This window comes from Hibiscus syriacus, unplaced genomic scaffold (assembly GCF_006381635.1).
Source record: "Hibiscus syriacus cultivar Baekdansim isolate YM2019G1 unplaced genomic scaffold, ASM638163v2 tig00110796_pilon, whole genome shotgun sequence".
Classification (NCBI taxonomy): domain Eukaryota; kingdom Viridiplantae; phylum Streptophyta; class Magnoliopsida; order Malvales; family Malvaceae; genus Hibiscus; species Hibiscus syriacus.
In genome coordinates, this window is record NW_024062866.1 from 299756 (window position 1) to 314693 (window position 14938).

The 14938-nt window shown below is 33.2% G+C and overlaps 1 protein-coding gene and 2 pseudogenes across 1 annotated transcript; 2 read left to right on the forward strand and 1 right to left on the reverse strand.

The window, feature by feature from the left end:
* Nucleotides 1-5463: 5463 nt before the first annotated feature.
* LOC120141356 lies at nucleotides 5464-6311 on the reverse strand (annotated as a pseudogene).
* A 1015-nt stretch (nucleotides 6312-7326) lies between these two features.
* On the forward strand, nucleotides 7327-8748 carry LOC120141329 (annotated as a pseudogene).
* A 1597-nt stretch (nucleotides 8749-10345) lies between these two features.
* On the forward strand, nucleotides 10346-13157 carry LOC120141330. The gene is made up of 3 exons (XM_039156242.1): nucleotides 10346-10448; nucleotides 10560-10715; nucleotides 12828-13157. The coding sequence occupies exons 1-3, from the start codon at nucleotides 10381-10383 to the stop codon at nucleotides 12907-12909; spliced, it is 306 nt and encodes a 101-aa protein (XP_039012173.1). The 5' UTR covers nucleotides 10346-10380; the 3' UTR covers nucleotides 12910-13157.
* Nucleotides 13158-14938: the final 1781 nt, after the last annotated feature.

Here is a 14938-nt window from a genome sequence, read left to right on the forward strand (position 1 = left end):
AGATGCTTTTACTTGAGCAACATTAGCCGCAGCTGTTATGTTGTCAAACTTACTGAAGTTCTTCTGCTGAGTCTCAGCATCGATTAGAACAGATACAACTCCTTCCAGATTCAAGGCGTCACGACTGGCTGACAAGACAGTAACCACCGGCCTATATTCAGCCGATAACCCATTCAATATAGTCGCAATGTGCTCTAGATCAGACACTGGACTACCACATGATGCTAGAGCATCACATATTTCCTTAACTTGAGAGATATAGCTGCGCATTCCTAAATCTCCTTGATGAACAGCTTTCAGCTGGTAATGCAAATTCATTACTGCCGTTGTAGACTTACAGGCGAAGACCTTATTGACGGTCTTCCAAACCTGCGCAGCTGTCTCAGCCCCTACTAAGTGCGGTAGCAAGGTTGGACTAATCGTAGATAACAACCACGACGCCAAAGCACTGTCTTGGGCTACAAAGACTTCATGATCTTCGTTTTCAACAACCGTGCCATCGTCAAGCACAACCGTCGCTGGTGGAGAAACAGCCGCCCCAGAAAGCAGCTTCTCAAGTCGATGACTCCTAACAGTCAACAACACCTGTTGTTTCCAAAGCAAGAAATTCCGTTCATCGAGCACCACACTCAACCGTTTGTTAGTAAAACCTCTGGAAGCAGTTACCAAATGTTCAGCACTGCTTACAGCACCGCCGGAAATAGGAGAGGCCGAAAGCACCATAGCTCCAACGTTGGCTCAACAGGACCCTGACACAACTCCTTCTACACCACCAGAACACTAGCATCTGATACCATGTTGAAATTCACATACAATTCTTGAAGTTTTCAAGAATATACAGAAGCGTATATCTTATTCAACGTTCAGCAGTACATTTATACATGAGTTCATAGACTTAACAGCCTTCTAACTGCTCCTAACCACTCCAACAGACTCAACAAACTGCTAACAACCTACTCATTAATTGTGCACACATCAAACTAACAGCAACATATGTGAACTCACGAAAGCATGAGTTCATGCTTCAACAATCGCTAGTTATTATTTTAAGAAACTTAAAATATATAAAATGGATGGAGTTATGGAGTGAATTGCATGGAAATCATGAGAGTAGAGGCTTATTAAAATGGTCCCCGTCCTAGCTAGCTAGTAACCCTAAAATCACAAATTGCAGAAGCAGATGAAACAACACTGACATTTTAAAAAAGAAACCCTTCTTCTCCCGTGTTGCTCATGTGTATGTGTATATGTGCATTGCATGGTTTTATACGTAATTAGTTTTCTAATAGAAACTTATATCTACCCACATGGGAGGAGTTATAAATTTTAAATTATGGTGTCATAATTTAAGAAATTGAAATATCTAAATAAAATTACAAATTAATACATAATATCAATACCCATAAATTAATGTATGATACGGCTAAAATAAGAGTGTAATTAAAAGAATAGAATATTAGATGATTGTTCATAAATCGTTCGTATAATATTTGTTTATATTCGTTTATTAAATGTTCTTGAAAATGTTTGTTTATTTACTCGTTTATAAGTTAATTTATTTATTGATGATATTTTCTTATAAAAATGTTCGAATAATATCTTCCTCTATTTTTATTTGAATTTCACCGCATTAATCTAGATATACATATTTACCGTAGTCTAATTATATGTTTATTTCTAAATATCAAATTTACATCAATGGAAATATCTATATCTATAATTATCTTGGTACTTAAAATAAACACATAATTATACTAGTGTAAGTATGTACATCTCTCATTGTTTTTTTTAAAATCTATTTTAATACTAATCTATTCAAAATTTAAATTATATTTTTACTAAAAAATTAATATTCTTTGATATGATTATCTTTGTGAAGTGATTTTACATTTTTAACTAGTTATACTAGGCTAAGTTTTTTTTAATAAATATTTTTATGTTGCATTGATGAATATATTATTATTATTATTATTATTATTATTATTAATAATAGATTTCACAAAGAGTAAATGTTTATTGGATTAGAATGAAATTCTAGATTTTTATTAAATATTTTAAAAATTAATTTTAAACAGTGTAGGATCAATTTCATTTTAAGTGGTGTCAATTTTTTAAGAGTAATATAATTTTGTTTATTTTTTCAAATCTTATGTATTTAATTTATTTATATAAAAAATTTCTAAAAAAAAAAATAGCCCCTCATATATACTAGCTCTGTCCATGTCTACACAGATATAAATACATACAAGAATGGATCAAGGGACAGGCAATCGTCCCCTGAAATTTTAAAATTATTATATATTTTAAAGCTTTTCATTTATTTTCTATTAAAAATCTTTTTTGGCCCTTCGAAATTTTATAAGTTTGTTCATTCTTAAAAGCTTAGAAATTTGATCCCTTAACATAAAAAAAATCTTGCGTTCGTCATGAATTTACATATAGAGGTGTCAGTCGGGTCATTCAGATTAGGTTCGGGTCAGGTAATTTTAGGTCTAGATTACTTTGGTTTAGATTCGGTTTAGATCGGATCGGTTTGATTTGGGTTTAGTTAAGGTCTATGGAAATTCAGTTCGAGTTGGGTATTGGGTCTGGTCAAAATCAAACTGGTTGATTTTTTGGGTTAGATTAATATCGGATCGATTGGCTTCGGATCCTGTCATTATCGAAACGGTTGGCTTCGGTTCGGGTCAACTATTAAATTTTCGAGTCAATTTAGATCAGTTTCAATTCGGGTCAAACTTTAGATTTTAGAGTCAAACTTTAGATTTTTTGGCTAATAGTTGTTGGTTTTTATCGTCATAACATTTGGTGTTACTTTTTTATTAAGTCTAATTTAAGAATTTTATATGAATATATATTATCACATCTCAAATACAAAGTTAGAAGTTTTAGTTTTAATCAATTGAATCAATAAATCTTTAAAATCAATAATTTTATGTAAATATATATTGTCACAATTCAAATTAAGAGCTAAAAATTATTTTGTCAGACATAGAGATGTTCTTTTAATTGAGGAAAAATTATATTGAACATTAAATTATTACTAGAAGTGGTGATTAACTAGTATTATAATAAAAAACAAGAATAAAACATAGATGATTTTACTATTTATCAATTCTAAAATTAGATAATAATAAATAAATAATTCATTTATTAGATTCAATTATCGGGTTAAAATCATGTTGAAGTTCGGTTTAGATTGAGTATGGATAAACTAAATTCGGGTTACTTTCGGTTCGAATTACTTTCGATTCGAGTTGCTTTCGGTTCAAGTTAATTTTGGTTCGGATTGCTTTCAGTCCAACTAAAATTCGGATCGATTCGGGTTATTTCAGGTTTCGCATCAATTTTGGATAATCTTACTCGGATAAATCGATCCGAGTAATCATGTATGAGTCAAATTTATCAGGTATATTTACATAGACAACTAAATAAATTTTACTAATCAGCTCGATAACAATATAATAATTTTGTATATATAATTTTATTTTTTATTTAATGGTATATATTAAACAAATAAATAGATTCGTTTGTTTTTATATCATATAAATATAATTATTTATATATAATATACAAGTCTAAAATGGCACCACATCGATAAAAAAATATTAATAATTTGTAAAAATTGAATTGAATTAAAATTTGATGTATAAAATTACATGAAATTATAATTTATATATAACATAACGTATCTAGCCAAAGTTCATGGGTTGATTTATCGGTTATCAATTAAACTAATTTTTTTTTAATTTTGACCTTTAATCGTTTAAGAATAATTAGTTTTTTCTTAATTTTTTAGTAAGAATAATTTTAGTTTTATGACACATTATTATTTATCTTATTGGAATGTTTTTCTATATTTTGTGACACCTTTTTTGTCTTCTTATTCGGTCCTTTTGGCGTTTTTTTTATTTTATGTTTTTCAGGGCTGGATTTGACGACGTCACGACAAATTAAGATGATGCTTATTTATAATATTGTTGATCTTCTCTGCTATGGATTCTCGGATTGAATTTAGATATGCGAATTTGTATTCGTGGATAGTTTCTCACGAATGCTCTTATATGATTTGAGGTTCTCAGTGGTCTTTCAATAGTTTAATCTCCTTTTGTGATTCGTTTTCCGATACATTCAAATTTATTCGAATCTATTTTTTTCATTTGAGTCTTTTGGTTGGATTTTTAACCTTTTTCATGTATCATCCCTATATGATCTAAAATGGTTAGTTTCAATGTTATAGAAAATTGTCCAAATTATGTATTTAGTTTACTATGATAGTTGTAAATTGTAATTTTGGATATTTTTACTTTTTAATAATAATAGGGGCTTCTATTCAAATATATATATATATCACAATGTAAAACTTTTTAATTTTATACATATTTATGATCGTTGGATATCTTCTCATTTTCTACTGTTAATCTCATCCATCTATTTTTCTTCATCTAACAATCTTAAATTTATATAAAATTAAAATAATTTTACATTGTATAACAGAATATGTGTGTGTGTGTGTGCGTGTGCGTGTGCGTGTGCGTGTGCGTGTGTGTGTCTGTGTGTGTGTATGTATGTATGTATGTATGTATATATTTATGGGCTAATCTTAACTTTTATGGGCTTAACCCTCTCCCTCCATTTTCAAGTAATAAACGATCCTTCTTTGTAGCAACTTTTAGGAAAAGAAGTTGAATCCAAAACATTGTAGAAGGAACTGTATATGGGCCAACAACCTTATATGAATATCAATTTATGAGCCCAAACGAAGGATCAAAGAAACAATGACTTAATCGTATTATACATCATCATATTATGGTTTATATTTCAAATTAGTCTCCCAAATTCAAAATATTTTAAATAAGTCCTTTAGTTATCAGTATTGTATCATTCGACTCTTTTCAGCCATTATATTGGGTGTTAAATGCCCAACTTAAATCCGACATGATGTATATTTAAAATACGTAAATCAAAATAAATATATATATATATATAAATAATTTAATTTTAACGCATTGAGAAAATGATCCTCTTAAATTTTATTGATATTGATTGTTCTTTTTATAATGTCATATTTAAATTGTTTACGTGATAACTTTGGCTGTCCCTTTTTCCCATATGTATGGGGTAAGGGGAGGTAAGATAGTAGGCTACCCCCAACACCAAGTTGAGAGCAGCTTCCGTAAGAGACCTCCGAATTCTGAAAGACAAATGATATACATGATTAAGCATACTATATTATAAATATATGTAGAAAGACAAATGATGGTAGCTTCAGTAAACATATTCACAATACAATTACAAGTCACTCCGTGGTCCAAATATACAGGTACAACATACGATCAGTTATTCAAGCACAACTGAAAGAAACTAGTTACAGATCTTCTTTCGTGTCGAATATTAAATTTTAAGATTTGAGTTCAAATCCTAATATGTTTAAACGTAAGAATCATTCGACATACATGATTCTTAATTCACCGTTGCCTGGTCACCAATCCCCTCCGCGATATCCTAATATGTGATCACTATTATTCTTTCTCGCCGGCAACCGATCAACGGTGGCCACTCCCTATTCTTTGCAGTTCACCCGAGAAAAGGAAAGAAAAAGATAGAGAAATGGAGCCAAAGAAAATGGAGTAAAAAAAATGTCACCTTCTATTTTCCAGATTTTCCGAGAAAAGGGCGGATCCTGGTACATAGCTGTTGGGGTTATTATAACCCCCAACTAATACATTTTTTTAACATTTTTTATAAAATAATAAAATAATGATAAAAAAAATAAAAAAATGGTGGTTACACCCGGTCACCAATCCCCTCGGCGATAGCCGACATACAACTCGAGCTCCTGGCGATAGCACCCTTGTTCGGACCACTTCGGTCTCTAGGACTCATCGACTTAGCCCGAATTCCCGAGCTCTTCTTCAAGATTTGTCTCATGGCCTCGGCTTGGTACAGCACGGGGTGAGTCCGATCGAACCGATTGAACCTCAAGCAAGCACTCATATGGTCTTTCAAAGCTTCTTCCTTTTTCCCCCGTTTTTCTGCGTCTCTTCGTTGATAGCCTCGGCGCAGAGCCCGCACACCAGTTTCCCCGAGAACTTGTCTCGAACTTGGTTGATGTAGTCGGGAGTGCACTCCTCGTACAAGCCGCAGCACTCGCAGCTGGCGTCCTCCACTTCCGATATGCGCGGAAGCTGCTGTGCCGCCGCGTCGATGGTTTCTTTGCTCAGCTCCAACGATATGTCGGATATCGTTCTCCGGAGACCCTCCATTGAAAGACGTCGAGGCTTGCTGACAGTAGCGTTTTTGGTTTCCATATTCGGTGCTATGGCTGGATTAATAAGCTAAGGGAGAAGTGAAATGGGAAAAGAGGATAGAGATTTAACTTATATATAGACGTAATTTTCAGTATAAACTTTTGGGAAAAAGAACATGGACTGCACAAAATATTTAACCTGCAAGTTGCAATCAACAAGAGAGAGAGAGAGAGAGAGAGGAGCATAGATTTTTCATGACATTGGGAAACAGTTTTATTTTGTGTTAGGGTTTGTGATTCAAATTATATTTAGTTAGGTCTAAAATGTTTAATGAAGAAATAAACTCAACATAAATGTATAGATTTATTCAACTAAGTTTATTGTATCCGCACAATTATATATATTTATTAGGTTTTGTGGTTTGATGTATTCTTTCTTCTATCGTTGATAAATGTTTTATTTATAATTATTTGTAATAAATATATATGTTCTAAGTATTTTTAATCATTTGATAATGAACGTTTAATCACCCTTGTAGTCGTTGATATTTAAACCTAAGATTTCTAAAAATAATAATAATTCATATTTTCGTATGAATTTGAAATATTCAAAAGTTTAGGACCCCGATTTAAATTAAATTAAATTTAAACTTTAATGATTTAATTAATATTTTTTAGTGGTCAAAATATAATCCACTCCATAATTTAATAGTTATAGAAGTAATTTACCAGAAAAGTATCGGCTTTCTATTATCAAGTGAGCTGGTTATGTGTTAATGAGCCAAGAGTCCTAATGGAATACATTGAATTCATTTAGGGATAAAGGATTTGTGCCACTTGAATTCCCAACATCAAATTCAAATATCAAGCAACTTGATAATAATCAAAGTTGATAACTAACAATCGGTTGATCTAATGGGATAAAATACTAGATTTCTTAAGTAAGGCCAGGTTTACCAGAAAAGTATGGGCTTTCTATTTTCAAGTGAGCTGGTTATTTTTAATGTGTTAATGAGCCAAGAGCCCTAATGGAATATATTTGTTTCCTTGGAAAAAGGTTCATGGCTTAATGTACTTTTTCTTGACAGACTGGAAACCCGATCGAAGAGAACCGCAAGAAGATTTGGCTCGTAGACTCAAAGGGATTGATTGTCGACCCTCGCAAGGAGTAGCTTCAGCACTTCAAGAAACCTTGGGCTCATGAACATGAACCAGTCAACACACTCTTAGATGCTGTCAAGGTGTGTATATCTTGTCTTGAATCATCCACCAAAACTCGAAAAACATACGTGTGCTTTCCTTCCTTCTTACATGTGTATTGATTAATCAGGCAATCAAGCCAACTATCCTGATTGGAAAATCTGGTGCTGGAAAACAATTCATCAAGGAGGTTGTTGAGGCCATGGCATCCTTGAATGAGGTTCATTATCTCTCTATGCATGTCCACGCCATGTCGGTCTCGAACAAAGACCTTTGCACTAATCGTAATGGTTGATTTAAACTTGCAGAAACCTCTTGTCATGGCTCTGTCTAACCCTACCTCACAAGCGGAATATACAGCAGAAGAAGCATACACATGGACCAAGGTATACATATATATATATATATATATATATGACATTCAATGTAGTAAAATATCAGGTAAAAGTAGTCTTTCTTCATACAATATTTACCTTTTTTTTCATTTTTTTTATTTGCAGGGTCGTACAATCTTTGCCAGTGGAAGCCATTTGACACCTTCGAATACAATGGCAAAGTCTTCGTGCCTGGCCAGGTTCAATCATCAAACCTCAAAACTATTTTTCAAGTTTGAAGTTTGCTTGCACCCAGATTTTTCTTACACTAGTTGTTGTCTACTTGTTTGATGTCATTTCAGGCAAACAATGCTCACATCTTCCCCGGATTCGGGTTGGGTGTCATTATTTCCGGCGCGATTCGTGTTCACGACGACATGCTTTTAGCAGCCTGTAAGTGCAATTCTGGTGCAATCCCTCCTAGTTTGTATCGTAAACTCGACCGACCGGACCCTAACGGTACTCCCTTTTTTCTGTAACGCAGCCGAAGCTTTGGCTGCACAAGTGACGGAGGAACACTACGAGAAGGGAATGATTTACCCGCCATTCTCCGATATCAGAAAGATATCAGCCAACATAGCTGCTAAGGTCGCTGCCATGGCATATGAACTTGGTGAGTGATACTTTTATACAATTTGTTTAAGCTCTTAAAATCATTACCCTCTATATGTTAATCCATTCATTAATGTGTTGTTTGATTGTTTGTTGTAGGTCTGGCTTCTCACCTGCCTCAGCCTAAGGATCTGGTTAAGTATGCCGAGAGGCCCACGATACAGAACCTACCGTTGAGACTTGAAATTGAAGTAGAGCCGTCACGTGTTTTGTTTGTCAGCGATTTGCTAGCATAAGCTTCGTTTTGTGTTTTGCTCTTGTAATGGCTTAAATATTGTATTACGGTCTATTTATTGTTTTTCATTCCATTAATAAATTTTGCGAGAGTTCTGTTATGCTTTGAAATGAATCACAAGTTTTCTCCCATCATTAAACTGATTTGTTTACCTTGATACTTGGGTAAATTACGTATTTAGTACCTAAATAATTAATTTTAATCCGTTTAAGTATCTAAACTTTTAATTTTATAAAAATAATACTCAACGTTTAGTTTTTGTTTCATTTTATTATCACGCATTAAAAACTTGAGGCCACTGCTTTTTCTATGGGTAAACTACATCATTCATCCCTCAATTATCTTCTCACTCGTATTTTGATACTAAAGTTTAAAAAATTTCAACTTAACTATTCAACTTTCAAATTGCTCATATTTTAATCACTCTAATTTATTTTATTAATTATTTTTGTGACATAACATTTTTATTATTATTTTTATATAATTAAAAAAAGTTTGAAAGTTAGAGTAATTCGGAATAATTTGAAAGCTAAGTAATAAAATAAAAAAAAAGTAAACTTTAGTGATCAAAATAAGAGTGGGAATATAGTTGAATGATGAATAATGCAATTTACCCATAAAAATGTGCCATGACCATTAAGTTTTTAACGACAAGGTACTAAAATGAAACAAAAACTAAAAGTGAAGTATGATTTTGAAAAAAATAAAAGTTTAAGTACTAAAATAAACCAAAATTAATAATTTAGGTACTAAATGTATAATTTTCCTAAAAAAAGTGTGCAACGAGGTCCAAGAAAATTAAAAGGTAAATAAATATTTAGTACCTAAACTTAGTTTTAGGATGCAATTTGATACCAAAACACCTTTTCTGTTCAATTAAAAATATGAACTTGAATTAAAAGTTAATTTCGGTAGCTATAGTTTTTTTTTTTTATCCAATTAGGTATTTGAGTTTGATTTTCATATTCAAATTGATACCTGAACTTCATTTTTTAGTTTTAATTGGTACTTGGGATAAATGAACCATTTTAAGGTTTAAATTGATAACTATAAATTTTTTCTCCAATTAGATACCTAAACTTGATTTTTCTATTCAAATTGATATTTGAACTTCACCTTTTGATCTAAATTGGTATTTATAATAAATGAATTATTTTAACTATGAATCAAGTTCAAATGTTGATTTGAGTCTAAAAGCGAATTTCATGTTTCTAATTGGACCTAAAAAAGTTTTTAAGTACTAAATTAGTTCTTGTTTGTTTTTTGATCTAAATGAACTATATTAACCATGAATTATTTTAAGGTTCAATTTTGTAATTATAATTTATTTATCTAATTAGGTATCTAATTTGATTTTTATTCAAATGTATATTTAAATTTTACTTTTTAATTTAAATTGGTACTTACTATACATGAATTATTTTAATTAGAGAATTAAATTCAAACTAGTTTGAATCTGAAAGTGATATTCAAGTGCCGAATTGAGCCTAAAAAAGTTTTTAAGTACTAAATTGCTAGTTAAAGCCAAATTCACGTCCCAAAATGTATATTTAATGAAAAATAATCCTAAGGCCGCCAAAGAAACAGCACGTAACTGAACGGGCCAATCTCTTCACACAGCTCTCATCGCGCGGTTTGGTTTCACGCTCGTTTTTGCTGGATAAATCCTTTTTCCCAAAACAATTTTTTTTAAACAACAAGGAGAAAATATGGGGCGTACAGTTCTCTCTCAACTTCTCATCCTTTCCAATTCATCTCACCGCCTCTCATCGTCAGTGTATGTACTCTCTTCTTCTCTCTTCATGGTTAGATCCATAGTTTTTTTTTTTTGTATTTTTATTTATTTTCTCATGTTTACATTCTTGTTTTGGCGTTTGTACTAAATCAGGTCGTGTGGTGGACTTGGAAGTAAATACATGAAACGGCCTGGATTCATCCGTAATAACCGTGCTATAATTGGAGACAATGGCGCTGGTTTCCGTTGCCGCTGCACTGCCTCGCTCTCGCAGCAAGCTGTTCCCGGGACTTCTTCCACCTCGGTCAGGTAATCCCATTTTTTATACTTCTTTCCTCATCTTATTTCAAATAGAGTTAGTGAAATGGATCTTTAGGATTTAGTATTTTGTTTTATCGTCAACGTAATGGTAAACATAAGCTTGTTCTGAATTGTTGAAAAGCCAGAATGTGATTGTTAACCTAGATTAAAGTTGAATTCATTGCGTTAGAGAATGAATTTTATGGGAGATTTGCTCACGTGTGATTTTATGGATTTTTTTAGATAATGGTTTTGTTGCATTCTAGACTAAATGAATATAAGAGTTAAAATGGCCAAAATCTGATTGCTAATATGGATTAACTTTGCTTATGGCCTGTTTGGAACCAGATTAAAGTTGAATTCATTACATTAGAGAATGAACTTCAAGCTTGTTCTTAATTGTTACGAAGCTGGACTGCGATTTGCTAATTTGTAATAACTTTTGCTTATGGTTAGCTTGGAATGGAATTAAAGTTGAATTCTATTGAAGAATGAATTTTAAGGAAGATTTTTTGCTCACATATAATTGTATCAGTTTTAAGATGATAAATAATTTATAGCATTCCAGACTAAGCGGATCATAGATTTCAAATGGGGTTAACTTTTTATTTCTTACTTAAATTCCCAAAAGCATTGTGATGGTAAATATAAGCTTGTTCTGAATTGAGTAAAAGATAGAATGTGATTGCTAATCTTGTGAAACTTTTAATGTTTGTGATCTGATTATATATATATTTATATATATGCGACATATTTGACTTCTGAATATTGTATCATCATTAATTTGCATGTTGATGCATTTATGGTATATGCATGGGATCCTCTATGGAGTGCATAATCCCCATCCTGATTGTGCATGGGACCTCGTTCCCCGTTCTGACATCTGCATGGGATTAATTCCCCATTCTAACATCTGCATGAGATTAATACCCCCGTTCTGACATCTACATGGGATTAATTCCCCATTCTGACATCTGCATGAGATTAGTTCCCCGTTCTTACATCTGCATGAGATTATATCTCCGTCCCGACTTTGTTTGGGATCCTCATATGAGGGCTAAATTCTCATTCTGATTTTGGTATTCAGTTTTCGATGTCTTATTGTAAGGTAATGTGCATATTCTGTTGATTCGGAACGAAATGTAAGGTTGGGTGACCTCCTGGGAAGTCCTCGTGTTGCACCCCTCATCCTTTAGAGCGCAAGGCTCTTAACCTTGTGGTCGTGGGATCGAGTCCTACGGTGGGCAATTCATAATTCTGATTGCCGGAGGTCTTCCACGGAAGCTGCTCTCAACCCGTTGGGGGCAACCTACTACCTTACCTCCCCCTCACCCCATTATATATGGGAATAGGGTCAGCTAATAGCTAATATTGATCGAATATTATTTTGTTTATTATTTTATGCTTGAAATTTTAGAGGACACATTGAGCCTTGTAGCTCGCTCTATTTCTGTCTTTCTTTTTCAGATTTTCCAGATATAGGACCAGTTTGGCTATCAAAAGTATGGTCTCGATTATACACTGTATGCGGTTTAATATTTACTTTTCAGCCTTATAAAAATATGGCATGAGTTTATTTCTGATTTTATATTCGGTAAACATTTTCAAAACCACTTATTAAAAAATCGTTTGTCGATCATATAAGTGATTAACATGGTCACTTTGATTCAGTTGTAACTCCTAAGCTGAGTGTAGGGGGGTTCCACTGCAATTTAGCAGTAGAAGCCTTCTTGATGTGTGAGATTTAGTGTGTCCTGGCTATCTAATGTCAACTGTTTGGTCAATCTTAGAAGTCAAACATTTTATTAAATGATTACTGACAATTGTTAAGAAGATTCTACTTTAGTCTAGGCAGTCTAACAAACCTAAAAATAAAATCTAGTTATACGAAGCGTTGATTGGTGCCAATGTTTTGATTAGATTCCATGTTTGACTTTAGTGATGGATGTGGTTCTTTTCATAAATAATTTCTAGATGCATGGAGATTTTTTTTGCTTGATGTGTACGAAGCTGTTTTCAGCCAATGTCTTGATCACATTTGGCCCAATCATTTGGTTGATGCTATCGGCTTATCATCCACTGAGGTGTCCCCATCATTAGTGAGGTTTTCAACTTTTGCAGGTTCGTTATGAAGAAATTATTTCTGATCCAACTTATTTGGACTGAGTTTTGGCAGAAGGGGATACTAAAGCTGCAGACATAGCTGATGCTACTCTCAATAATGTCTACCAGGCAATGAGATTCTTGCAAAGATGAGTAAAGTGATTTGTATACAAACCTTAACGTGACTTTTAGATGATGCATCATCGCCCACCATATTTTTGGGGAATATACCCGTTGAAATGTTCTAAATGAGTGAAAGGGCTACTTTTTTGGAGGCCCACATTTTGTTTGATGAGGTTTCCTCTACCTCTCCTTTCCAGACAAGTGCTATTTATTTCCCTTAATGTTGTTTAAAGTTGGGGCTTTATTGCTTTTTTCCCAAGACAAATTTATTTAGATAAAACACAACGAGCCTAATTAAAATTTGAACTCTTTTTGAGTGGAAGCAAATACCAATCTTCTATAAACTGTCATTTTTCTTCTATTATTGAGAAATCCTTTTCTGACTTCAGCTAATGAAACTTGCTGAACTGCTGGTTAAGTTACCACTGATTATTTTAGTGCAAAACAAGCGTGCTTTTGTCGTCGAGGTGAATTTTAGTTTCAAGTGGTTGCTGTGATTAAGTTACCATTGTATGCTTTGGTTAGACAACTTAGAAAGTACCCTCTGAAGTTTCCCGAGTCGTTCCAAGTATATTTACCCTAAATGATTTGAATGGGATTAAATATATAAAGGTTCATCTAGCTTTTCAGAACTAGTATAGATTAAGTCTTGGCTAAGTTCAGAAACTTCAGAATTTGGGTTTTTGAGAATTGTGCTTTGGAAGCTCCATCTTTGCTAGAAGCAAACCTGTCATTGCATGTAGTGTTTATCATGTCCATGGTGAGATTCTTATCAGCATAGGAACCGATGACAGAAAAGCGAATATTGATCCTCCCAGTGAAAGTCAAAATCAACAATCCATATTCTCATCCAATTCCACGTGTCCTCAGCATTTTCTTTAACGAAGGAGAAGATGTGATCAAGCATCTATAAAAGACCGTCTGAGAGAGACAGAGAGGAAAATGGCCATGTAAAATACCCTTCTATCCTCTTTCTCTCCCACTATCTCTTCAATGGGTGGCAAAGGAATAAAGGAGGCATCCTTCTCAACTCTTCTTCTTTAACTTTTTGCAGACAGTTTCACAGGAGGGACGGACAGAGATACGAGACAAGGACCAATGTATACTCACTGTAAAGGTAACGTTCTCATTCCAATCATCAACATAATCTCGGTCTTTCTATTTCCCTCTTTAGGTTGCCTCATGAATCGTGATCCTTTCTGCATCCTTCTGGTATTTTAATTTTCTCTTGTTACAAGCGTTTCCACTCAGAACAATCCTATTAACTATTAAAACAAACTAAGGTCAAGGCTGTAGGAAATCATAGTTTTGGTAATACAACTCATTGCCATAGGTGCTTTATGCTTATAATAAACTGTAGTATTTGTAACCGTATCCAATTTGACGGCAACTGTTCACAGACTAAGGATTTGTTGAAGGCTGTAACTTTTGTAAACATATTGCACATATAGTTGCTAGGTCAATATTGATTAATATTTCTTTACTATTATCTATCTGACTGTACATTTAGCTCACTCTGAAAGATTTATCTGAACCAGTGCCCTTAAAAGTTGTAGAGATTAAGAATCATCTTTTCTATAAGTGACACGAATTATTCGCATGTTATACTTTACCTACTTAATAGTTAGGAACTGCCATGCGTTTCCATGTTTCGAGTTTTGAACTTATAGTAATAATGGGATTATCTAGAGCTTTGAGTTCTTCACAAGAGTTATAGTTTTTTGAGTGCATACCTAAATGCTTAGTTAGTTGAATAGTTCGAATAATCGACCTTGTGGTCCTCATATTACTTGAAGGAGCAATATGCAATTGGTTTATGAATTTGACCAATGGGTCGGAGGATGCTTGATGCTTCTAACCAATGACTTGTAAGTCCTAATAAATACCTTGTGTCTTACCGAATCTGGTATTGGTTTTTGACGGTGGACATGTTATATTATAGGTCAGAGTATGTCGCTAACCCCTATATTTTAACCCAAAAAATGAGATTTAATCTCTATACTTAA